Below are 27,815 nucleotides of genomic sequence, written 5' to 3'. Positions count from 1 at the left end.
GTAGTAATAACAAATGCAAAAGCTTGTCTTCAGTTTGTTCCTGAAACAGTAGTGGAGGTATCAAAGAGTGTCTACACCACAGAGGGTGCAGACTTTGAGAGTGGATGCTGAGGTCAGTATTGATGCTGAAGAGGGGTGCCTGGGTCTTACCTCTCCTCTGGGCAGAGGGTTTGGGCACCTCCAGCCCATGGTGCATCCAGCTGGAGGTCTCCTGATTAGAGAGGAAGCTAAGGACAAGTGAGTTTCCAGCTGAAGTCATTGCTTCATATTGTGAAGGTGAGTAAAATGGTTCCTCCTACCCCCATCAACACCATTCCTTCCCCAGTGACAGACTTTCCCTACCCAGAAAGTAACAGCCAATAAGACTGTAAACCATTTCTTCACAGTGTATTTTTACCGGTTTTATTTATGCTTTGACTAGAAATGTGCCAGCATTTTCAGGAAAGACAACAAGCAGACTATTCATCCCACTGACAGTTTGATTTTTGCAGATTTCTGCACTCTTTTTTTTTTTTACAATACAAAAGAATTTGGATTCTTTTCTTAATCTTGTAGTAATTTTTTTTTTATGACAATCTGTGACTTTTTCTTGCCTGCTTTTGGGTTTGGGTTTTTTTTTTTTTTGAATAAACAATTGTTCTTGGCATTTTATTTTACTTTTTCTGTGACCAGCACTTGCACACCTTGTACTATAAAAATTAAATCAGATAGATCAGAGATCAGCTGAGTTGGGATGGGGTATATTCTTTTTTAATCTGCAATGCTGATGTAAATGTAAAACTTTTTTTTTTCATAGATCCTATGAAGTGACTGCCTGAAGTGTGTTAAGTCATTTTAATCAGAGGACTTGTCTGAGTAGTGATTTTTTTTGCATTGAAATACAAGCCTAACTTACCTAAAATAAATGTTCTGGCTCTGCACAGGCTTTTCTAGACTGCATCCAAAGCATATTTCTTTCAAGACCCTTTACTTCATCATAGTTCAGAATTGCCTTAGTGGGTGCTCATTTTTTGAAACGCACCTGCCTTGATTACACACAGGGACACAGATTTTTAGGAGGCAACCTTGACAAGCAACCAGTGTTGGCTTAACTCTACTCCAGCTTCTGGTAGCTACAGAAATTATAACATTGATTTCAATGAGAACAGAATTAAACAACTGTAAGTCCTTCTGGAAACATTACCTCACACTGTTAATTGATTGTATTTAACTACAGCAGTTAATAAAAAAAACCTCCAAAAGATAAATAATAATAATCGAGTTCTGACAGCTTAAAAAAAAACACAAAACCCTTTGAAATCATGTAAAATAAAACCTGCTTTTTTGTAAACAGGCAATACTGAGTAAGCAGGAATTCATGGTCCTACCTGGATGTTAATTGTACTTGAAAATTTGAATGGGGATTGGTCATAGGCCTAAAACACCTCAATACTTTAAAATATATTTATAAATAATCATTCTTTATACATCATAATTGCTCTTCCTGCATGTCAAAAACACAGACTTCTGTATTCCCCAAGAAAGAAAAATGAAGGATTACTTTTGCTTTTGGCACAAAAAAGTACAAATTAAGAACAAGCACCACCCTTAAGGGAGTGCATGGAACTCTACCAAATTGGTCTTTATTTGCCTTAGGGGTTTTTTTTACAGAAGTTTTAAATATAGGTTAATATGTAAACACTGTGCACGCACTGAGAGTTTGATCCTGGCCCGTTGAAATCAATGGCAAATTTCCCATTAACTGCAGCAGTGCAAGGTCAAGCTCCATGTTGGTAAGGTACATGCAGGCCTAAGTGATTGAGGGATTCCAGAAAGCAAGGAGCTCAGGTCCTGCTTTCAAAACCAGCTGCCGGCAGAGTCCGACTTTGCGCCGAACACCTTCTTGCACATGTTGGAGTTTTCCTGGTGGAGAGGGTATTCATTCCCTGCCAGCACGGCTGCCTTCCCTCTCCTGGCAGTGTAGCGCCTGCCCGAGGGAAGGCTCTCATACTTGGTCGTGTGAGTCCTGCAAAGACACAGCACCAGGCTCTGGCATTAGCAGGTTTATGCAGAGCTTGCACCCTGCTAGGAACACCTTGCACACAGGCGAGATGGCACTTCCACAGTGAGCAGATATAAGCAGCAGGTGTTTTAGTGGCTGCAGAATAGCAGATACTGCTTCCTTAGGATTTCCTGAAGAGCCTCAAGTTCTTTCATTCCTCTCAGGTTTTTACCATCTTTTGGATGAGAAAAACCTGAGTGGAAACCTGACACAGGCTCTGCAAATGTTATCTTCCTTATGTCTGAGCAAATGGGGATCAGGAGAGAGTAGTAAACCCCATTCAGTTACAATTCTTTGGCTACTGAAAAGCATATTTTTATCCTTATTGCACAATTGTTTAGTTTTCAGGAAAACTGGTGCCTTAATACAATATGATAGAACACAATGGCTGCAATAGCTTAACAGCCAGGTACTTTTGCTGACACTAGTAAATAGCAGATGCTCATTTATGACTTTGCATTTACTCTCTCAACAGGGTAACAGAGATCTACTGCTGGCAAAGCCTGAGGTCACCAACAGAACTGATTGTACATGAGGGGACTACTGTCCTGCCACTTGAGTTAGTTCACTTGAAAAGCCAAATTTAAAAATTGGATTAAAGTGCACACTCAGATCTGATCAGTTGTGATCTTCAAAAGGGTTCTTTCTGAATCTTAGGGGTGAGGGACAGGGAAGAATTGGGTTAGCAGAGAGGTCAGTGTCTGTAACAGCCTGCGCTGCACCTGATTGTGTTGGGCTGGAATTTGACCTCAGTGGTTAAACTCTTGTGGCTGTGAAAACCTAAAGTTTCAGCAGCTGGCTGGAAGAACACCTCAGAAAAGTCTGTGCTGTTAGTTCTTACCTGAATGGAGACTCCACTCTGTCCATCTGCATACAGACCAAAAATGGGTACTGTGAAAACTGCACCGTGGAGATGAAGTCTAAAGATGTTTCTGCTTCCAAAGTGGTTTCCATACCAGTTTTTATAAAGAAAGAATCCACCTCGGTGTTACCAGCTATAAACGTGGCTACCCTACAAAAAAATTCAGGCATTACAATTATTTCAAAACACATTAAAAAAGAGGAAATTGAATTACCAACAGTCCTACCATACACACATAAGAACTGCCCTCAGAGGAGCCTGTTCTTCACATAAAAGTGTATAAATTCAGATAAGACCACTGGGAACTGGTATTATCCAGGTGGAAAGGAAAAGAGAAGTACAAATGTTCTCCCATGCACACGCCTATTTAATTCAATTTATTTAATTACTTAATTCTAACTCATCTTAATTCTAACTCATCTGCAAGGTCTTTTATATTTAAATTCTTCTCATTGGGACTACCAAGGCTCTGGAACCTAAGCTGTCTACAGCTACAGAGTGTGCTGGGAGTATCTCACCGGTTCTTGACGTTGGTTTTGGATTCCCGGTACCACAGGCTGAACTCCATCCCCCCGGAGATGTCGATGGCCAGTCCACCCAGGAACTCCGCACTGGCCATTGGCCCAGACTGCAGCTGGATTTCCTGAAGCCATAGGAAAGCACAGGTTACTGACTTCAGACCTCAGAGGTTTCCTTATTCCCTTTGGTACTGCACTCACACCACTTGTCCTTTGGCAGGAACGAAAAGGAATAGAGGGATTTTCTGAAAGGATGGACAAAACATCCTGATGCACCTCCCTCCCTCAAAAATGGGATGAAGCTACGGCAAGGCACCTTGCATCCTCTCCCTCTCCCCTGTGTGCCAGCTGGCATAATTTCTGCATGGAGTGTCACTGCAGGGAATATCATGTCTCCAAGAGCTACCACACAAGCCCCACGGAGGCTGTGATGGCAGTCCAGCTCAATCAGATTAAACTCCTTGCTGGAAGCCCAGCACAGATGCAGTGCAGTGTGACTGCAGCACCCCTGTACTGGCAGTAGGATGCTGCCACTTGTGCCGTGTGTAGTGGCTCCAAACCCACCATATGACAGGAATTATGTCTTCAGTGGCTGGGTGGCCAAACCCATCAGCTAATGCACCTTAATTTGCATTTAATGCATTTTCTATCAAATATCGAATGTGCTCATGGCTTCATGAAACCTGCAAGGCTGGACTGGAAACACATCCATAAAGTGCATTTAGGAAGTGGTAATATAGCTCAGGGTCATGGCAGTTCATTACTTTTAAGGTTTGACACACATCCAAGATTTTAAAGTTCACCCATCTTGGCAATCTAGCTCTCTTTATATAGTTGTTCTGCTTCCCTAAGAACTAGTGGATTAATTCACCATTTTAAAAGAAACATTAATTTGGGAAAAGCTTTTTTTGATCATGTGCCTCTACAGGACACTTTCTCCCATTTCACAGATGGGTTTTCTCCCTCCTCCCAGGTTTTTGTGTCTGTGGTATTCTCAGCACCTGTAATGTTGCAGGTCTTTATAGGACACATGGAAATGTGTATTTCCTCCCCATTTTTGATGCCCAGGCACCCTAGAAGTCTCTATTCTCTTCTTAGCTATTCAGTAGTCCAGTAGCTCCAGCTAATGCTGTCCTAATATTTAAGAAAGTAGCAAGCAGAGAGTCAGTCTACCTTCCTAATCCCTATAGTAAGGAGCAACATCAGGGAAGGTTTTTGTTCAGAACATTAAAGTTATCTGGCTGTAATCTAAGACTTGGATAATTATGGTAGCTGTACATGGTTACTTCACCTTTTAGGGTAAGTTAACTATCCTTGAAATTATTTCCTTGACAGAACCAGCTTGGCAGAGCCATCTTGGCAGTCACTTGCTGCTAAAGTGGGCTTGAGATTTAAAGAATGCAGTGGGCTGGCTGTGGCCTATAAATTCAGCGTGACCCCAGCAAAGTGTGGTCATATGATGCTCTGATTTCTCATTTTCACCCAAGTTAAAATCATGGATTGGAATTGTGGTCTTTCTGAAATCAAAGCGAGTTTTTATACCGACTGCAATGTATACTTCCCTTGTCGGTCTGTTTAGGTGTGGGGATAAAGCTTGTTTTACTTTATTTTACTTTGCTTTTCATTGAGAGTGGATTGGTGGGTAGCTGCTAATGAGTGAGGAGGTAACAGTATACATGCTGGCAGAGATATGTACACACAACCAGAGTAGCAGATATTTTTAGATGCATTGTCAAATTGCACCCAAGAATATTAAAGCAGGCTAGGTTTGCAAAGGCTGCACAGTTCAAGGCTTAAATGCTACCTAGAATTAAATTGTATTTGTCGCTGAAACCAGCAGAGAAGCTAAGGAGCACTTGTCTTGTGTTTTACTAGCTCATCTATTTCCTTATTTATAGCTCAGCCCTGTCCTTCATCTCATGTGCAAATCCAATCCAGGCTGATGGGAGGTGTAAATCACAGGGACCCAGCCTCCTCAGGAGAAGTATTTTCCTTTCCCTTCCTATTTTAAGCTTTGTGTCTCATTTGCAGTGGAAAGTGTGATCCAAAAGATCAGAATCAGTCATTTGTTACTGTTCAAAATGCTGAAATGTGCAATGTTTCAATAGAAAAAAGGTCTTTATGTACTGCACTGTAATGCAGCCTTACTGTAATGCAATGCAGAGATGGCTGCAACAGGCACTTCCCTGGGAACTGGCTACCTTCCATTGGGGTCTAGCTTTCAAGTGGCTTCTTTGACCTATCAATACAGTATTTAATTTCTCTGGGCTTCTGGCAGGTGTGTTGCCTAGGAGAACTATTAACACTGCTGAACTTTAATGCAGTCTCAAAACAGTTTTATGAGAGCTGTTTATTTTATAGCAGGAATATAACTTCTGGTTATTCTTAGCCCTCAAACAACACTGTGGCCACATGGTAGTGCCGAAACCATGTTGATGTGCTGTTGAGATGGAGCATAGCTGTAAGACCATTCTTAGAAAGGTGGGCTGTGCTTCAAAGGCAGCTCAGCCCAAAGCTGTATTCAACAGTGCTTTAAAACCACTCCTGTCCTTGTGGGGTGTGGAGGTAAGACATTGCTGCTGAGGCTTCTGGAGAGTCAGTGACTGACTGAAAACACTACACCCTGATATTGTTAAAAATGGCACACAGTCCCAGCCCTGGCTGCCCCAGACTTCTGAGAGGTTCTCCAAAGACAAGGAGTGGAGAATTTGCTGGCTGACAGAGCTCTGGGGGTGCCCAGCCAGCTGATTCAGCCAGAGTATGTCTGGAGCTTGGTGCATGCACAGCAGTTGGAAATATTTAGTTCTCTAAATGCTCCCTGTGCTCAGGACTAGACATGATTATCTTTCTCACCTCTGCGGTCTGTTTGTTAAATAGGTCACGGTAAAGTTTTTGCCCATAATCTGCGTGTGAACTGTAAAGCACTGTTGGAATGAGCTTTAGTTAGCCAATTTGGGCACTACTTGGGAAGCCCTCTGGACTTAAAATACCATTAGAAGGACCTGAGCTGGGTTCTGGATGGGGAAACCTGTCATGTGCAGAGGGTGTTTCTGTGTAATTTTGAGCAGAGTGGATTGTCTCATCATCTACTTTTGGCGGTTTTTTTGGCGTTTTCTTTTGCCAAGAATTAAAATGGAAGGAAAAGTAAAAAGTGAAGTTTGAGAGAGCAGATGTTTCATGAGCTGAGTACAGCTGTTAAATCCACAGGTTCTAAGGAGATCCCTGCTTGGGAAGAGCAAAGATATTAAACCAAGTGCTGACCCCATTGAGAGAGATGTCTAGATTCTTAGTCCTCCAGTAACACATTATGTAGCCAGTTATATATATGTGAATCTCTTTATGCACAAAATTAGTATATCATTTGGGGTGACAGTTGCATAAAAACTGTGTAATCCTCATTTTAATTCCCTGTTTTGCCTAGAATTAAACGTTGAAATTTGGACCTCTTAGCATTGTTCTTTGAAGGATAATTATCTGGGAAAGTACTGGTGATTCATTCACCTGACAGTTATTGCCTAACTGGACACAAGGTCCCTGGACAAATTGTGAAAAGGAAAACTTAGGTGGTCACATGGGACAATACTGTATTAGAAGAAATTATGGGGGGATATGAGTTTTCAACAGGAAACTCAGTTGGATTTGCTTTTATTCAGTGGCACTTTGTTTTCTAGAAGATCTGTTCTCACCTTTGTTCTAGGTTGCTTTTCATGTTGTTTCGTTCTGGTTTCTAATACCTATGACTTTTCTATTGCTCCCATAGGAAGGGTAGCCTGTGTAACACTAGTCAGGTTTGTCAGCACTGAAAAGAAACAAAATAAGGTGTCCTACAATAGCAGTGTGGGGGAGGAACCATCTCTGCTTAAGAGACAGAAAAAGAAGCAAAGCGTGTGCTGTTAGTACCTGTAAGTAATCTGTGAGGAGGACAAGTCCTTTCACCACGTTCATGGGATCTCCAGTTGCCGAGAGCATTTTGGACATTAAATCGCCATACCCTTGGAAAAATGTCACTGGCCTGAGCTGGAAATTGAACAGAATGGCTGACATGCCAGCAAAGGAGTCCAGGTTTTCCTCGCCTTCATCAGGAGTTGCAGCTATTATGGACTCCAGACCCTGAGCTTCAATCACCACCTACAAAAAAACAGTCATACAGAATCAATGAAAAAATCCTGCCTGACTCATAACAGCCATACACATTTTCTTAAGGCCTACGAGCCTAATTCTAATTTACATAGCTGTAGTTGAAAAGGTATGAGGTTAAGACTTAATGGAACTAGGTAGAGCACCTATAAAAATGGAAAATAAAATAATCTCATGCCATGCTTTTGCCCTTTGGATGCAGAGCAGGATTTACCCACATGAAGATCACAATCCTGAGACTAGTTTTCTTTCAAACCCATTTTCCTTTATTCATATGACTATTCTTCATGACAGTGTGGAGGAAAAGCCAGAGATGTCCCACTGCACAATTTTTGTCCTGCATAAATTTAGGAGAATTATAATACTGAAGATTCTTGCCAATGTTAAGAAAAGTCTAAAACACAGACATTTAAATCTCTCTGATTTGTACATTTGATCTACTCCTTGAATTTCCATTCTATGACATACCTGAACTAGGACCTGACTTTACAAACTCACAAAGCTTTTACTGATTACATCAGATAAACAGCATAGGCTTTACACAGACATAGACCTTGATGTATGATGCAGAACAAAACACTTGTTGTTTTGTTTATGGCAAACATATGCCACATTGTGGGGTTTTCTCCTCTTATTGGTTTTCCCCTTTTATTGGCTTGTTCTCTGCCCAGCAAACCTTATGGTCTTAAGCATTAGCTGAACTGATTTAGAAGCTGTAAGAAAAGGACCACATACTGGCTTACTTATTATGTACAGTGTGGCAGTTACCTGGATGGCATGAAGTTCAGTGTTTCTGTCAAAAACATGGATGTTCATGTTACTTCTCCGTAAAATGCCAGAGCCGGAGTAGAGGATGTCGAGGCTGTATGTGGATGACACATCAGGACCACCTTAATTAAAGAAGAAAGAAGGTACCTGTGACTAAACTAGTGGATTAATCAAATGTTTGGGAATACCAAGAAGGTTCAGAGGCAGTTTCATGGTTACATACGTGTGATATATCCAGTGTAGGCAGAGGAAGAGCCCATCTTGGAGAAGCGATCATAGTTATGGGTGCGCATGTCCTTCAGAACTTGCCGAACTGTTTTGCTGTGGTATTTCAAAACAAACAAACAAAACCACTGAGATACAAAAATGTTACAGTACCATTACTTTTCAGCAGAAAGATCAAATTTGAGAGAAAGTGAATTTCCCAGTAGGAAAGAGGATCTTCAAAACCCTTACCTTTTCCTGCTAAAAATCTGCCCTAACCCAGAGTCTCCTTTTCAATTTCAGGTACTCCCTGCAGTCATAGGAAGAAAGGCAAGCAAAGGTCTTGCTTGAAAATTAATGGTTTTCAGAAGAAAAGATATATTGATTATGTTTATTCTCATGCTGTGATGTTTAAAATTTTTCCACATCACTGGTTCTTAAAATATAAAAGCAAGGGACCCAGTGAGAGAATTAAGACCAACAGATGACATTTGTCACAGTAATGCAAGTCAGATGACTAATTCTTTTTTGTACCTGTGAAAATATGAATAGCTATTAAAAGAACTATATTGAAATGAAGGGATTTATTCTGAAATAACAATACAAAGGATATAAAAATAAGATATCCTTTTATACTCTCCTTAAGTTTTAGTAATTCATGAGAACCTGTGTGTTCTTTGTAAGGAAGTAAGGAAGGGCTTTTTTTTTTTTTTTCATTTACACTGAACTTCATGTACCTTGAAGGCATTTCAAAGTGCAGTATATCTTGGATCATGGAGAGCATGTACTTGTTCATTTCCATAGGCAGTTCCCCAATGGAGAGCAGGATGTTTTTCACTTCCATGTAGGATGGGTTACTGTTTAAGATGATGGCAGCTGCCGTGGTTCGCACTGTCTTCTCGTGGACTTTGCGAGTCTGGTGGTATATCCTGTTCATTGTTTCCTTCACCTGGTCAGGAAACACATTATTCACTCAGTGCTCATGCAGATGACTGGGCAAAATACAGGTTGGAATGTCGTTTATAATATCAGCTTAAATTAGCTTAAGTTAGCTCCATAGCTAAGGCTAATACATAAGGATATATTTTCAGCATCATGTTTTTCATGGTCCTTTTGGAATGTTGAGACATGTATAGCTCAGTGACCACAAGGACAAGTGGGACATCTGTTACGTTCTCTCAGCCACAGACCAAATACAGCCTTACACACTGGTTTTCAAAGCGGGGCTGTAAATAAGTAGCAGCACTAAGAACAAATTAATGTGGCAGTGGTAAGAGAGACATTTTCTTCACTGTTAGGGAAGTATGTACTTTAAAAATCTAGAATCTTGTGATTTTAATTTTCTAGATAGTGACCTGTGGTGACCTCGCGTCCCTGAGAAGATTGTGACACGTCTCCGTTACAGGGAATCCGTGGAAAGCCATGTAGCCCCACTGACAGAATGGCCTCCAGCATGCTCATTGCAGAGCACCCTGACAGCCTCAGTCCTGGTGGCCAGCAGTGGGTATGAAATGGAATGCAGGATAATGCAGCAGAGGCAGGATGTCAGGTCCCACTATTTTCTATGTCTTTTCTTACTCTTGGAGGCTGCAGGGTAAGATGCAGCTATTTTACCCTTCTCTTACTTTGTGTTCTCCCCATGTGAAAGCACAAGAAGGAGGGGTTGCACAGGTGCCCAAGGGCTCCCTCTTGCGAGGGGAGCCCAGTTTTTCCAGCAGACTGCATGGCTGTGTGTGACCCTGGAGCCAAGGGCTGACTAGTACGTGTCCACCAGTCCATTCCTCCCCTTCAGCATGTTGAGTGCACCACACAGGTTGGTGCCATCAGCAAACTTAGTGACATTGTACTCAACCTCACTGTCCATGCTGGTGATGACAAGAAATGAACTCTGTTACTTTATCCTTTATGTTTAATAGTCTCCCGCACTTCTTTTCCAGGGCGGTACATTTTCTTACCTCTTTGGTGAGAGAAGAAGGATCGTATCTCTGCAAGGCAGTGGCAGCAAGGCTGCTGATGGGCCCTTCTCCTGACTCAGAGTACTTCAGAAGCACTGGAATTGCTTCGGGAAGGAGTGCGTTCTTCAGTGCCAGCAGGTACATCTGCACATTGTCGTCTTTCTTGGCCTTCTCCAGTCTATTTAGAATCAACCTTTTGGCTTCCACAACAGCCTAAGAAAATCAACAGCACATTAAATGGTGATGATAAATCTCCCTTTCCCCCCTTACAGGAACAGAAGGGGCAGGCCTGGGTTCTAGCTTGTTTTTGTTGCACAGGGTTAACAAAGGTGTCATTTGTGAGCTGTATGTTGATGGCTTCCTTCAAGCATAACCAAAGTGACTGCAGCCACAAGTGACACCTGATCCACAGTTTTATCACTTGCCAGCTACTCCTGCCCTGATTCAGGGACTTCACGGGTCTTCCTTGTGGGGCCAACATGACCCCACGAAAAAGGCAAGGGAAGTGTTCTTCAGTGCCTCGTAACATAATGTTATAAAAGTGCTTGGCAATTAACAAGGAAAATTAAAAGGGCCCATTCAGGTGCTCTGGATCTTTTCAGCAGTGTGCTGTAGTGCTGAACAACACAGATCCAGCAGCCTTGTTGGATCATTCCCATCCTTTAACACCAGCATCTACTCAGTTCATGCTCAGAGTAAAATCCTCCTTCTGGGTTTTTCTGTGCTTGTTGGGGGCACAGCTGAGTACTTGAACCAATGAATTCTCTTCACAGAGGTGAAAGAACCTAAGGTGACTGCAAATAATAAACAGATCTGAGTTTGCCAGTGTTTCTCTGAGGATATGCAAAGCTTTTGGACAAGGGAACACAAGTACTGCTTCTGCTGACAGATTCAGCAGTGAGAAAAAAAATCTGTCAGACAAGGGGAAACTAGAAGAAATCCACAGAAATGGGAAGAGACAAGATAAAGCCTAAATCTGACAAAGTATATGTCATTATTAAAAAAAATACAATCCTCTATCAAACATAGGAGTTTATGGGCTTGATTTAAGTGGGAGAATCTGCTTCCCATGTCTGTCCTGCTCTCCCAGTAATGTCAGCAGGGATCAGACACATGTGTTGCAGACCAGAATTTGGGCAGCAGTGACCATCAGATACTCACTGGAAGCTTGCAGCCTCCCCTGTCACACAGCTTTCTGATGAGCGCTCCCATGACAATGACAAGAGTTTCTCTGATTTCTTCATTAGCGACATCCCCCTTGAACTTCTCCTGTCATGCAAAAGCAAAGATGTTTAGTGTCTCAGTGTAAATATCATGAGCCACACTCTGCAGTGTGTTCAATAGGCTCCCTCATTTTCTGTGAACATCACTGCAATGCAAGGGCAGTGATTACCACAATGGCCTGGGGTCAGGCTAAGCACAGCACAGTTTTATCATTACATATAAAGTACATATAATAGCTGACTGCCATTTTCAACGTGAGTTACATTCAGTCTCAAGTAGATTCATTTGGGGGAAAAAAAAAAAAAAGTATTTACAGTCCTGGTTACTGGACTTTCGTAAGACAACAATCAAACAATCCTCAAATAATTTTCCTAACATTCAGTATTATGTTTCTTTTCCAAGTAGCTGATTTTCATAACATTTTACAAAGTAAATAGACTTTCAGTCTGGACCTAGGAATGTTTGTTGTTTGCAGGATCTATGTTAATGGCACACTTATAGGAAACCCTGGAAGGTATAAAGAAAGGAAAATTAGAAACAGCAACAGTTGTTTCTTCTTCCCTTTGAGGCATAAGAGAATTAGCTCTGTTGTATTTGTTTTGTCCTTTGACTTACAGTTAAAGATTTCAGGAGTGTTTCACTGGGGTGAGAAGCAAATCCACAGGCATACAGGAATCGCTCCTGCAGGATAGAAGTGCTTGCATCCTTAAAGTCAAGAAACTCCAGTATGGCCTCCAGTGATTCTGGTGTCTGAGCCGAGGTTACGGCATCCACGACCTGTGGACTACAAAGAAGTGGAAATTAAATGAACGTATCATTGCAGTGAGTCAGACAATACTGAAAGGACTTCGCTGCAGATTGAAAGAAAGAAGCTAATGTGCTGAAAGATCTCTTCATTGCAAGTAAGAGAATCTTTTACTCTTGTTGGAAAAAGTATTCCTCAACTCCTTCACCTCAAAATGGTACACGAACTCATATGTATGGATAATATTCAAATTTATGCAAATAGGGGACCAAAAAAGGTATTAAAAACCAAACTATCCTAAGTGTATTAAAGTTTACAGGACAAGGTTGTAAATGTAAAAAAGTGGTTTCATACTGCATACACAATGGCACACAGAGAAAAGGCTTCTATGCTACCTGAGTGACTCTCAGGTTTATCTCTGTTGCTAACAACTGCTACAATTTGTTGGAAAGATCCAGACAAAATGACTCAGAAATGCTTGTCAACTCTCAAGTCTCAGTGTGCATGCTGTTCACAACCAAACTCTAATACCAGGACAATTCCCAGACTTCAACCTTCCCCTTCTTTGTTGAATTTCCAATTGAAGGAAACAAATGGGAAGTCAAAAACAAGCTATAGGGTGTTTCAGAACAAGCATTTGGTTTGAGAACCTTTGGCTAAGCTACAAAGTATGTTGGCCTTGCACTGTAGATACAACCCTGGTGTCTGAAGGGTGTGCTGAAAATGTATTATATTACAATATAAGAATAAACATAACTTTAAAAAAAATTCCTTTTCCTCTGGACCGTACTGAGCACTGGGTTTGCTTTGCTAGGACATCATCAGTAGAACTCAATCTCTTTGCATGCAATTTGCCCTTCTGCATTTTTCAGTAACTTAAACCTTTTAAAAGCTTGTTCATGGCAACTTACAGAAATTCTTTATTTTCACTTCTAATAATTTTCAGTATCTCCTCTTTTGTAGCTTTTCTGATGTTCTGAATGAAGGACAAGAAGCTTTTTGCTGCTTCAGCTTTGGAAAGTTTGTCAGGATGCATATGTTCTCTGATGCTCTGCCAGTGTTCAGAAAGCTGCAAAACAATTCATATTATGTCAAATCTCTCAGATTGGGGTTTCAGTTCTCAAAATCAGACCTACTAAATGCAGATATGTAGGCCAGCTGTTGCTCAAATTAGCTGAAATCCAACAGATTGATGATCCTTTAGCTAAGTATTCGTTGATTTATGATATCCCAGCACAAATACCTTTGAAACCTTTCTATAGCTGTCTCTCTTCCAACACTTTGGTATTTTCCTGATGTTGTACATGACCTTAAATGCAATCTCTTTTGGAACAATACAAGTTTATTTATACTGTAACTGGAATAAAGTGAATTCTCTTCTCTTGCAAATTTACTGTGCTTTCCGGTGAATATGGTGTTTACCTTATGTTCCCATTTTTTCCTAAGTTTTTGGTTTTTGGTTTTTTTTTTTAAAGAGGGAGATGCACAATCCCCAATTCACAAATTAATCATAATTTCTGAGAAGATGGTAATTTTGGGTTAGTATAGAACAGGATTAAATGTCCAAGAAGTTATTCCCATTTTTTATTCATAAACTTGCATACAAAGGGATTTGTAGTTATTGTACAAAATGAAAGGTAAGATGGTATTAGAAGAGGTAATTGCTGTGTTTATTCCCACATCACATTTTTTACCCAAATGAGCCAACATGGTAGCAAAGCACCCATATCTGTCCTTCCAGATACACTCCCATAAGAAACTGGGGCCGGTATTTTGACCTTTCCTCTCTCCCTCGCATTTGCCTCTGTTATCTCACATTATTGAGAACATTCCTTGGTGAAAACTCAGCTGTTCTTTGCAGCAGTCTTTACTGCAGTTTTCCCAAGTGGGAAATAATTGCAGCACCCATTTGACCTTTACTAAAATACTTCCCCTCTGTGGATTTTGTATTGGGCAATAGCACTTGAACCTGCAGGCAATTAGAAGTATCATTCATCAGTACAGAGTGCAACTTCTATCAACTGTAACAAACAATAATTAGGCAACAATGATTGAGACATAGGATATTTCCTGAGGATTAATGACCACCTGGGAGGAGCTCATGTTCTGAGGCACAGACGGGTCTTTTAACCTCAACTGGTGATTAGTGCTTAGCACCAAGGTCAGTGCTGCTATTATAAACTGAAATTGGATAAACATATGGGGCACTTTTTATTCCCCCTGTTGAAGCTGCACCATAGTCCAGCAAAAAAATCTCTAACCTCATTATTCCTGTATTTTCTCCCGTGCAGAGCCCAACTGTGTGGGCTGCTCTTAGTCAGTTTAGCCCATACCCTAGAGACAAGCAAGGTGGGAGATACAAGCAAGCTGGAGCCACCTCAAGCAAAAGAGTGGAGACCAAGCCTTCCTCTTTGGGGGGTGATCAAACTGTTCAATGGCTACAAGGAGCAGCTGCCATCTCCTGCAGTGACCATGGCACTAAAAACACCTTTCACAAATGACTTTTATAAGGACCCTCATTCTCCTGATGTGAATGTCAGGCAGTTTGGGTTTAATAACCCAAACATTCAGGCACAAGAGGCACATGCTTCCACATGGCACGGACATGCACATGCTTCAGCATGGACACAGATCTCTGTTTCTCTGACAGAGAGATCAGAACAGAGGTCTTGTGGGCACTCTAGGAAAACTCCAGCCAAACCAAGAGGTTCTAAACAGAGCAGGAGTTGGTTTTGAATGTCAGTGCCTGACAGCTGTTTACCAACATACAAAGGGTGGCTGCACAAGACAGAACAAACCCACCTCACTTTCAGAAGGGGCAAGAATCCATTACCATAGGAACCATGAGGATAAAAGAGTGTAAGATGCAGGAGCACTTCTGAAAAGAGCATACTTTATGTTGTCTAAACAGAAATCTAGGCCTGATTTTAAGTGCAAACATTTGCCATAACCTCAGAGAAGCTAGTGCTGCCATCTGGGGAATGAGGATAGTAATGGTTATTTTACCAAATTCATAAAGATAGAGACAAGACCTGTTACAATTTCAAAAGGGCTTTGAGAATGTAAAACTCTAAGGCATAGCATGTCAGCAGGGCATTAATGCATACTATGATATATAAGTACCATATGCTGTGTTGCTGCTTTGGATACAGTGTTCTGTTTATAGAGCCCAGCTTTTCATAGCAGTTACTGAAAAATACAGTGAGAAAGCAGGACTTCATTCTCCTCATGCCATTATGTTTATAATGACATAGCTCAGTCCCCAGGCAGTGCTCTGGAATTATACCCTCTGTTTGTTATCTTGGTCTGGAAATTATAACTGTTTTGACAAACTCAGTTCCAAGTGACAAACTGATCAGGACAAACCCTGATGGGCGGAGTCAGGGAAAAAACACCTGTCCCTACTCTGTTTAGGATGCCTTGATGTTCCCTGCTCAGAACTGCTCCAGCACACATGCAGCATCATTTCTATATTCCCCAAACATGTGGTTTTGGTCTTCTCTGTGGCTCAACAAGCACTAGGCAAGATAAATTACTACAGTGTAATGCTACTTCCAAATAACTAGCACGAGTTCCAATATAGGAACGTATTTGTGCTCATAAGGAGTATCTCTGGAGGACTAAAAATTATGTGTGCTGAATAGAAGCTATATCTTGCTTATCAAAAACAGAGAATAATGATCTTTAATGTTCCCATTCATTCCTCAATGGTAATAGTATTAATACTGTTTGCTAACAGTCACTGTAGCAATTTATTTAGTTTATGATGAATATCATTAGTAAAACAAAAGATGATGCATTTACAGTTCCATGCTCTTAGCCTTCAGATGTCTTAAATATAAAAAAACAAGGCAATTTTTTTTCCAGGGAAAAATGAGAACATTGCTGGACTTCCCAAGAATACTAAAGCCCCATTTTATAATTACAAAATACCCGTAAAATCTTTTAAACAAAAGACTACCTCAGGTCAGGTAGTAAGAACAGGTAAGATATATTATCAACAAATGCTTAGCCTGCCTGAGAAATGGCTAATGAACTTTAATTTCTAGGAACAGTTCAGCTCCTCCATGACAGAATTGTTTGTGAACACCAATTAATCACCTTAAAATTAATTTCCCACCCCCTTACCCAGAGGAAATAAGCTTCTGCCACCTCAAGGTTGGCAAAGGTGAGATAAAACAAAAAGGTGTTGTATTTTCCAGTGATCTGGAGAAATACTGCACTCACTCTTTGAAAGAGAGCAAAAAGGTTGGCACTTTTAGTGGTAGATCTTAAGACACTCTTGTGGGGTGAGCACCATTGCAACACTTCCCTACTCCCCACTCCAGGGTGTATTTTATATTGATATGTTGGACCTGTCCTAGTTCTGCTTGGACAGAAATTTCCTTTCACACTTGTCCTGCTCAGCTAAGCAACCTGATGTCCAATGAACCTGTGTTTACTTACTGAAGGGCATTTTTTGCATTCGGATTTCACTGGCTCTGCTTCCAGGGGCATGGCAACGTAATTGGGGTCCAAGGTCTTGATCACACTGGCGACTTGCTTTGCAGCGATCAGTCCCAGCCCAGCTTGTACCGACTTCAGTTCCAGCCTCTGCCTGTACATCCACACAGTGAGAACTCCATTAGAGCTCAACCATCAGCGCAGAGGTGCAGAAATCACAGCAAGAAGAAACAAAAAGCCCCTCCACAGACAAAAAAATCTAGAGTACAGTCTTACTGAAGTCTTATTTTTAAATGTTCAGAACATGGCAGGTCTATGGGTTTTTTAAGGTAACAGAAATATCTGACACCAGCAAAATTACTGCTAGAGTTATGAGCAATAAAATACCTAGAGAGACTTTCTAAAGCATAGATTTATAGCACTTGATAAACAGCCTTCAGTAATCACATACATTCTGAAATGTTTCATATATTTGTTCTGAAAAGATCTGGAAAGTGAGATTTTTGAATGTACTTTTTCTTTTAAATATCTAATATTACTGAGATGCCTGAATCATTTATCTTGTATGAGTATCTCCACACTTTCAGTGCTTTGGAGTCTGGAGTCTAACACAGATCTAGGTTTCATTGTTGTTTCCCTTCTATGCAGTAGATTTTATTTTCTGTACTTCCAAACTCTCACATACTAGAAATGGAAATCCATCAGAAGTATTTCTTGAGAAATTAGAAGACAGAACACCTACAGCACTAATGGGTAGATTAAAAAGTTTTAGCCAATTCCTGCTGTTTCCAGTTAACTTCTTATGAATGCCATTATTTATTATTTGCAGTGTGGTAGAACCCTTAATCAAAACTGGACCTGGCACCCAGCACAGTTGGATACATATTTTGTATATGGATACAAAAGAGACCTAAATCCTTACCTGGAGAATTTACAGCCTTAGATCTCGATTCTATAAGACCTACACACATAACCTGACTTGAACCACTAGTCCTGCTACCATCAATGACAGTCCAATTGCCCAACTTACTTTGAAACTATTTTGGCACCTGTTTTTTGACGGTAATTCAGAAGGAAAACAAAATTTTCTTCTGCCTTAATGGATTTAATGAAACTGTCTTCCAGCACATAAACTGTAGCAGATGTGGCTTTTGTACCGACATCCAAGATCTGAAAATAATTAAAACAGAAAGAGGGTTATTCAATAAACAACAAAATAGGAAAAGAGCTCACAGTTCCAAATCAGGGCAAGACTTTTTATGAAGTAGAGCCATATGAGGGAGGTGCATATATGCTGCCATCTCCAGCTAAGCCTATAAACCAGGTTTTCAAGAATTTCCTCTGCAGAAGCCACTCACTTCTACACCATGTGCTACAAATTCAGTATGTACCAGGGTAAATGACCATGGGATCAGGGCAGGAAGTTATGGAGCAGGCTGCAACTGAGAAAACACCCAGTACTACATATAGTTTAAGATATTCTTTAAATAAGACAAGAATCTTTTCCAGAGAAATGTCTTGTAAATGAGATTTTCATGTTCACAGTCATATCAAACAAGGTGGCTGGCTTTGCTTTCCGTTTTGTAAACAAGATGATGTCTTTGTGGTAAGTGTGAAAATTGGGAACCCAGCCACAGTGTTAAGGCAGTTTATTAAGAGAGTGTGTGCTGTCTTTCTACTTCTCCAAGCTGGGAAAGGTCAGTTTCTGATGCAGAGAATCCCAGTGCCTTCAGCATATGTCCAGCCTGCCCTCAGTACTGACTACTTAGAAGGACATTTACTAACAGTAGAGGACCATTAGGGCCGTAGTAGGGCTTCAGCTACCTCTGTGGCACATCTCCTGTATTACACCTGTGCATTAGGGAAGCCTTTGACCTTCCAGGCAAGCCTGACCAGGCTCCATTCAGGAGTCAGCATCTTGCCTGGCGTTTACAGCAGATGGGAAAAAGGTTACTGTTATCACTGTGACTGTGTCTGTATCAGCTGAGCCAAACTGATTTACACTACAGGATAATCCATTCCATGTTCTCTCCATGGGAACTACATATGACATTTGGCTAGTAAAACTACAATATTTACATACAGAATTTACTTTCACTAATGCAAGAAGGACTTCTGAGAAGATGAGTAGTAGCTGCTAAAAATAGATTTTAAATAGGAAGAATAGATTTTATTTTGTTAAAGAAATCATACCCGGTTGTGGCTGGTAAATCCTTTCATTTTTATTTCACAGGAGGCCAGGTCTTTTATTTTAGTCACTTGATCTTGCCGCACATGGTAAGTAGTATTGCATTTCCCAGAAATGTCCACCTTGGAAAAGAGACTTAGATTAGGACAATTATCTTGAATTTATCTTTGGGATCACAGAACACCTTCCAAAGATGAAACATTTTCTCCACTGTTGGAATCCTGTACCTGAGATGCTGCACTGCTTGGGTTTATTTCACAGTTTTGAGGATGTCAGTGGTTCTAACTATCTGCTTTGGATTGGCAGGAGTACTATTCATTAGGTGGCTATGAAGAAAAGTAACAGTGTTTGTTACTTTAGGAAATACAGGGCAGCTCACACTATAATCACAAATTTGAGTTAAATTCAAGCTTTTTTCAAGGGGACAGATACACAAATTTAACAACGGAAGGCAACTTAAATGGATGCAGCTAAACCAGTGCTACCTTTGTGGGGGTACTCTGATTTAGAATGGGACTCCACTGAATTGAATTTAGGAATCAGCCAACTTTAAACAGCAGTATAATCACTTGGATAGTGACCTGGTTTAAGGTGGTTTATTACCAAACTCTGCAAAATTGATAAAGGCATTTTAAATCAAATGGATTGCACTACTGCTTTATGTTAATTGCAGCAACTTAACCTGTGTCACCAAATATTCAGAAGACTGTTTTTATGTTTCCAACCTCATATGTGATCAAAGGGATGATTTCTGTCACAGTTCACTCCTTCTGAAGTCAGCAGGAGCCACAGGTCTGCCTTTCAGAGCAGATCAGGCTCTGCCTGTTCCTCAGGTGATGATAATATTGCCTGATACAGCACCATACCTCACGGGAAGAACCAGAGTGCAGCTGTAGCTGGAAAAGGCTAGCCAGACCTCTCTTAATGTTCTGAGTAAAACCAGGTTCATTTTGATATGAGTAGAAGGTTTTGACCTGTAGGAATAAAAAAATAAAGTACATAAAAAAGCATCCAAAAGTGTATAACAAATGGGGTTAAAGGAGAAAGGAATAGTGATGATCCACTCTAGAAAAACTCCCTTTACTTTTTTTCTCATTAGGAAATTGAATTTGGATCTGTTGCCCTTATTTAAGCAAACTCCAGAAGCTGCAGGGCCTGATGATAACAATGCAAACATGTTTCAGCCTTCAGCTGAACGTAAGCACAGTTTCAGTGCAGTGAGCATCTCTCCTCCTGGAATCAGAGAGAATTTGGATGGAAAATGGGAAACTTTTCATAATTTCACAGGCAACCCATTTTTCCACATAATCCTCAGATAATCACTCCCCACAGGGGCATAATATCTGTTGCACTTTAATCACAGGTTACAAAAACTCAGGACAAATCATAGATAAATCACAGAATGACTTAAATGACGTGTCACACATATCACAACCTTTGCACTTTACGGGTCAACTGTTGTGCTTGAGCCTCTCCTCTGGTAACAAGACTTTGCACCTCCACTTTGCATTCAAGGTGCTTTAAAAGCGCCCCTTTTTCTGGAACCGTAAGTACAATCAGTGTGTTATCTCGGGGCAACCCTGAAAAGTGAAATTACTGTGCCAGGGATGAAAGTACCACACCACAAAGAAATCATAAAAGGAGTGTATAGACCCTACTACCTGAGAAAAAGCCCATGTTTTTAATACTACATCTTAGCCTTAGCGTGTGAAGTGTGTGTAATGTAATGCATTCTGACTGTGTTCTTCTGGTACCTCTGCTCTCATTTAGGGATGTGTACAGTTCGCAGCCAGTGCTGTCCTGTTTCTTTTTATGTTCTGTAAAACTGATGACAAGGCTGAGTTTGAAAGTTACTGAGCAGGTCTGATAGCAGCTGCAATTCAGCAGGCTGAGCTGACGGCCAGGGTATGTGCTCAGTGCCTATTTACAGCAGGAGGTAAAGATCCTGCTGGGATAGAGTGTCACAGCCCTCACTCCGCTCTGCAGAAGGGAAAAGGGAGTGTGACCTTCAAACTTCCTCCTTTCTCACAGCCCCTCTACCCATGCCCCACCTGCCAAGCAGTGCTCAGGCTGCAGAGGGGAAAGTGGGGCTCTTGGCCTAATGCCACAAGCAACAGGAAGGTGAAGGACCAGGGACAGGAGGCAGGACCAGCCAGGGCTCAAGCCTCACCACTCCCTGGCCAGAACAGAAGGCTGAGTACAAAGGGACACATAAGCAGCATTGCAGGAAAAAAGAGGGTGAGATGGATGTACTTGAATCCCCTTCTCAGAGAAATGGGGATGCTGAGAGCTACAAACGGACATGGGTGCTCCTGTGGTGGGACACTGCTTCCGTGTTCTCTCAGGGCAGACTGTAAAACCCATGCCTGTGTTGAGACACACCTGCTCTGTGACCCTTCTCTTCTGATTTTTGGAGACAATTTCCCAGTGGGCGAAAAACATGTAAGACTGTAGCTTTTTTGGCATCAAGCTCATTAACTTGGGACCATTGAAACTGCAGGGGACATGGAAGTAAATAAGCAAACCAAAGAACTGGGAAAAGCAGTCCTGGGAAAATACTTGATAAGGGTTTAAAGGGATTAACACTGCTCCTCACAGACTTGGTATAACATACCTTATGACAAATTCTATCTCCTTTTCTGCCTTCAGATCTTCAGGACAAAATCCTGTCCTTGCTGAAGTCAACAGCACAAATCCCACATAGCAATTGTGCACATATCCATATGTGTACAATATATTTGTGGACAATCTGCTCTTTACTTCCCCACTGTGTGGTGTTCTCAACACGCAACAGGCTTGGGCTAGAAGGGCCCCTTGTATGGGTAAATTACAGTCTGTTCTAAACTACTGTATTTCACACAGACTGATAGGACACAATGGCTTATTAAAAACCTGAGAGAATAGTGAAGTGGTAAATTCTTCAAGTTTGTTACAAAAGATTTGTGTCATGTTTCCTCAAGGACTGAATTTTAAAAGACAGGGTCTTACTTTTCCACGGACTAACTCAAGCACTATGGGCCTCTGTAAAGCTTCCAGATACTCTTTCCCGATGATCTTCTCTGTGCTTTTTCCTTTGAAGATGTTTTTAGCAGCTGGACGTTCATTCACATTTTCAACCTGAACATCTTTTATCTAGCAAAGTAAAAGCAGAGAAAATTAATGTAGAGAACAGTGTAGAATTGGCCTGGATTAGGCTAGATAGACTAAATCACATAATAAATGTTCTTTATTTCTTCATTTCTGGTTGTGATTATTAATCTTCTATGATTACTATGTCTACATTTACAAAGTAAGTCAGCACTCTCCACTGGGAAAATAAGTGCCAGAAAACCTCACCATAAAGCTAAGTACCAAACCCAGTTTCTATTCAGCAAATGTTATGATTTGTAGATAGAACTGAAGGCTTCAGACAACATATATTGCCCCTTGGGTAAGGGCTTGCACATCAGTTGTTTGAAGCTACAGGTGCTGCATGAAGCAATTTCAAAATATAGGAGATATTCTGAAGTTCTGGCTTATGATGTTAGATACATACTTGTGAAATCTTACTCAACAGGAATCAGATCATCAAAGCAGCTGGGTTTAGTTGATGACACTGGAGAATAAAAAATTTAGCTTGTGTTCTGAAAGTGAGCTCTCTTAGATTAGCAGCTAGATAAGTGCAGAAAAGATTGTGTATGTTTAAGTTGTCTGATGTCTGATGGCATTAATTACCGTAATTTTGATCAGCTGGTCATCATCATTGTCAGGATTTCTCCATAAGAGGTTGACATCCACACCAGAAGAAATCCGATATCCTGCACTTTTCTGCAGTGATGCTTTCACCCCATCAACATAGACTTCGGCTGAGTAAGCAAACTTATATAGCTTGTCATTATTTAGGCTTGGTCCAGTAGTGTGCCCTGTTTGGAAAGCAAAAACAAACAGCATTTTAGATTTACTAACTCACATATTCTACCATTTTTTTCTAAGAAACACCTTTAGAAAAATTAAAAATTCAATTAAAAACAAAAGATTTATGGGACTAACCCTGCTACTTTGATTACAGAGGCTGTCCCACTGAAGCAGCTGGGGTTTTTTTGTGATTAAGTTGACACTGATCTTACACATTTAACATAAGAATGGTCACAAAATCCTTTCTTCTAGCTCTTCACTTAAAGACTGTCAGATTCTTTTCTTCAGCTATGTTAGCATATTTGTTGGCAATATGTTACAAATTAATCCAAAATTATTTGAAACTCAATTTTCTGTAATTAATCATGTAATTCCTGTGCTTAGCAATGTGAAATGCTAATGTAATGTATGTAATTTGTTGGAGCCAACAGAAATCGTTCTCTGCATCTCTTGCACATTTATTGGGAGTCTTTCCATTAAGAGTCTTGTCCAAGGGAGACATGAAGGTAATGAAAACATTAAGAATGTATTTTTTAGATTAAATAATTAAGCTCTTGTTCTTTAAGCTCAGTAATTGTCCCTGCAGCTGTGTCTCTGCTGTTAATTGCTATATTTTAAGGAATGTAAAAGGGAAGGAAGGAAAAAGAAGCTGGCTGTACACAAAGTGCTCTTAATGTTCTCAAAGCAAATACACATACAGTGACCTTAGGTGCTATCTGTAAGCAGCACAGCACTAGCTTCACACACCCAAATGCTGCACCACTGAATCCACTGGGAATTTCTTCATGGAGATCAGGAGGTACAGAGAAGAAACAAGTTCACAACAGAGTTAATCTAAGAAACACAAAGTGCTGTCCTCAGGGACATCTCAGTCTCATGACAAGTGCAGGGAAAGGTGGGGAAAAGAAGAAAAATCTATCACATCTCACACAAATTCTTAAACATGTTGTAATGCAATCAGTGTCTTCAAAGTCCCCTGCAGAGATTCATCAGGTTATCTTGATGTATGTTATATCCCCCTGTTTTATATGACTCACTCAAATAAATTTCAAATCACTGCATTGATAAAAAGGAAAACCAGTCTTATTTCACTTTGATATTTAAAACCCAGTTAGGTGGGTGCATAGGGTAGTTCCATCATGGCTGGATGGATATATTTTGCAGTTCTCAAAGAGTCCAAAAGCCCTGTTTCATTAAGATTTTGCTCACTTCCTTCCCCTGTTCACTCAGATACCATGGCAGTGGATTAAGGCTAGCTTCAAAGAACCTTTCCCTGAGCAAAACAGACACTCCACCAAGTCTGGTCTGCAAGCTGTGTAAACTGACAAAGCTACAGAACGAAATGCAGTTATACTTTATGCCAGCTGGGGATGTGGTGCAGCAAGCTTGATGATCCCAGCAGGAGCAGCCTGTTCACATGTGAGAGGCCAAGGCTGTAACTTGATTTTTCTTCCAGGGAGGCTGAAGGATTCATTCAATAGGGCTCCTCTGGTTTTGCATTTCTTGTGTGTCTGCTTCAAAACAAAGTCACCAAGGGACACACAACTCTTCCTGCAGGTTTACTGTGAATTTCCTAGCCACTTCCCCAATTCCCCCCACTCCTAACAGCTTTGAAGCTACTTTGCCCTTGAGAGTAGAGGATGCTCAGTGCCTGCTCAGAGGTGGCTATGCCTTTCAGGGACACCCCTGGTTCCTTGCAGTCCCTTGGAGCCAGTTGATTCCTGGTTCAAAATGCCCTTCATTTGCAGCAGAAACCACAGTGCAAGGGACTTAGTATCAGCTGAGATTTTAAGAATACCACCCACACTAGGTATTCTAAATGCAGTCCCATCTAAAGAAAAAAAAAGTGGGGGAATAGCACATCCAAGAGAAATTACCTGGGTGCTCAGCGAGAAGTGTCTTATTAGTTAAGGTGGTGGACGTTGTGGTTTTGCTCCCTCCCTATTTTCAGTTAAAAGCACCTTTCACCTACCCTCTTCCTTTCCCCACAGCTGAACACACACATGGGTTTTTTTTCTTTTGTAAGAGTTCCTTCCCTCTTCCTCCCTTTTAGCATTTGCTTGTCCCCACATACAGAAGAACTGTTCCATCCTAAAGGAAACAGATGAGCAAATGATGCAGCAGCTTCTTGCAAGTGTCATTGAAGAAACAAATAACTGCAAAGTATTCCTGGGAGCTAGAAGAATACTAGGTTTTGAAAGCTTTCACCATTTCACACATAGAAAACACTGCAGGAGCCAGGGCAGAAGACACCTTTAGTTGCCAGACTGGTAAAGGGTAGGCCAACTGTATCATGCTAAGAGAAGCAGCAGGGATGAGGCAGTATTGAAAGCAGTCTCAAAGAGTTAGCATTTATCCTGGTGGAAATGAGCAAGCCGAGAGAGACAACTGAATAGTGTGGTCAGGCTGAGAGGCGAGGGGGATCTTGACAGATGAGAGACAGAGATACAGGGTCACTGACCAGAACCAGTATTCAAAACAGCACAACTAAATTTTCATGCCAACTTTCCTGAAGAAAACACCAGTACTATTTTAAAAGGAATACTCCAACACCTTTCTGACAGAAACTTTACTTAATAAAAAGCCTAAATTTTAGAAGCTCCTTCCTTTGTATTCAGCACAGCACTGGAATCCTTGCTGCCTGCGCAGCCATTGACATTTCAGCTGACGGCAAGTGTCCCACCTCCTGAGAAGGGAGGAGAGACGGACACACAGACTGCCATCAGCCCAGCCATGCTCTCTTGGGGTCAGAAGTGCTGCTTCCAAGGTGGAGTGCATAACACATAGTTTGACTAGTAATGTTAAGTGTCTGTCATTAAGGGTAACATGCCAAGTCTATAATTAAATCATGATACTGTATAATACAGAAGGTTACACTGCATGAGTAGAGACAGCTGTCAAGTCCTGTGCCTTTTATTAATACATATGGCATGCACAGCATGTGTGTCTCTAACTACTTGCTAGCTCTACCTTCATAAATCATATTTGCCACTGTCTCTGATACCAGATAGCTTTAAAAAGCAAACCCCATCCGCTTATTTGAAAACATTTTTCAAGTGGAACTGCAGTAGGAGAGTTTCATGTGTGCTGACCTACCTGAACTGAATAATGTTTCAATATTTCCAAAAGGCAGCATGGCCTGACGAAAAGCTAAAACACTAATTCTAATCCCAGCTCTTACACTGAGGCCCTAAGTGGCCTTTGGGCCAGTAATTTAGCTCTCAGTCTCTGCACAAGAGAGAGACAGAATCTGGCAGAGATGAAGGGACGACTAATTAAAGAGAAAATGCTTGCTCAGTATCCTGGGGATGTGACAAGCAAATATTTCTTCACGTTGAGAAGCTTTGCTTAATTGATATTAAGGGGAAGCTGGGAAGACCAGACATCAGAAATGTGGCACACTGGTACCTAGCCATAAACTGAACTTGGCAGTCTCACAAAATGAGCTCACAGGTAAAGGCACTGCCTACAAACTCCTCTCCTTTGTAACTCCTGTCATGAGGGTGTACAGAGGCAGGGAGGAAGGAAGGTTGCTGCTCTACGCATACACAGTGTTCTGGATTCCTTGCAGGAAACAGGAGGTGGCATCCATGAAAGCACCTCTACAGCCTTTCTAACAGCTTAACCCAGGATGGTGTGTGTCCCCTGCTTCTCATCATGAAGAAGACATCCTCATTAAACTGAAAATTCAGCTCATGTTATAAAGTTTAGGTTCCTCTAAATTTAATGTGAGGTTGTACATGAAGAGGCACTACTAAAGACACCTTTCCTTGCTTCATACACTGGCACTGCTGAAGCAGACAGCCTCCAAGATTTCATACCCTTGACTTTGTCAGGACACCTGAGTAAAGCTCTACTCACAGGGCTTCTGCAGACACCCAGATTTTCAAGACTTACTACAGAGCAAGGTTCTCATGAAATTAACGGGATGCTTCTTACTGACTTGAGTGGTAGCTGAGTCAACTGCTCAGAAGCTGAAACCTGGAGAACCCTAAGCACTTCCTGGCTCTGCTCCACCAGAGCACTCTGTGTGTTTAACTTTTGAGGGTGTGAAAAGTCCCTTACAAGTCGGTGCCCCCCACAGTATGTCCTGATTAAGCAAGGTCAAGATCCCCGATCTCCTGGTCACACCACTGGCGCTATGCACTTGAAAACTGTCTTCTCCATCACCTCTGCTGAGAAGAATGCCACAAGCACTTAAAACTAACTACTAAATGCATCTTGTATTACTCAAGCATGTCTGAGTAAAGCTGATGATTTTTGAGGCAAAACAGATCTGCATACACACACTGGTTATGGCTCTGGTGAGGCAGAAGCTGAACCAAGCCCAGTACAGACCTACCTTTAACAGAGGCTGAGTAGGTGGAAATGATGCAAAGGAACAGCACGGTAAGAAGAATCATGCTGGACTCTGCCGAGCTCCTGACTGCAGCATGAAGTGTGAGAACCTCCAACAAGTGAGCTGAGAGTGGAGCTTGCAGAGAGAGCCACAGGCTCGGCCTCACTGTTTATCTAGATGTAGTAAAGGTCAGATTCCAAATTCCACACTCAGGTACTAAGTTCATGAAAGGACTTCCAGTTAATTATTAAGAACTAAGGTAACTGGTGGTTTCTACCCCATTTTATCGATCACCTCGGCTTTCATCTTTGAATACTGAGCCCACACAGACCCATTTCTGAGCAGCAGAGCCCACCTCCAGTGCTGGAAGAACCAGGAGATCCTGCCACCACTCCTCACTCTGAACGAAAGGGTGATGGGGTCTGTTGCTGCCAGGAGCTGGATCCTGACCACTGGCTCCACTGTCTTGCATCATCTGTCATCATCGCTGTGAGTAA

At 41.3% G+C, this 27,815-nt stretch overlaps 1 protein-coding gene across 1 annotated transcript; it reads right to left on the bottom strand.

Moving 5' to 3' along the window:
- Positions 1-371: 371 nt before the first annotated feature.
- On the bottom strand, positions 372-27,474 carry MTTP (microsomal triglyceride transfer protein). The gene is made up of 18 exons (XM_069013142.1): positions 27,322-27,474; positions 22,800-22,987; positions 22,074-22,217; positions 19,952-20,059; positions 19,091-19,207; positions 17,928-18,067; positions 16,901-17,051; positions 13,366-13,523; positions 12,325-12,493; positions 11,647-11,754; positions 10,486-10,698; positions 9,268-9,479; positions 8,550-8,647; positions 8,327-8,448; positions 7,322-7,549; positions 3,422-3,546; positions 2,883-3,053; positions 372-2,005 (listed from the first exon to the last, which is right to left on the bottom strand). Exons 1-18 carry the CDS (start codon positions 27,380-27,382, stop codon positions 1,837-1,839), a joined length of 2,682 nt encoding a protein of 893 aa, XP_068869243.1. The 5' UTR covers positions 27,383-27,474; the 3' UTR covers positions 372-1,836.
- Positions 27,475-27,815: the final 341 nt, after the last annotated feature.

This window comes from Aphelocoma coerulescens, chromosome 4 (genome assembly GCF_041296385.1).
Source record: "Aphelocoma coerulescens isolate FSJ_1873_10779 chromosome 4, UR_Acoe_1.0, whole genome shotgun sequence".
Lineage (NCBI taxonomy): Eukaryota > Metazoa > Chordata > Aves > Passeriformes > Corvidae > Aphelocoma > Aphelocoma coerulescens.
Note: the sequence above shows the minus strand (reverse complement) of the source record. Positions and strands in the feature narration are given on the sequence as shown.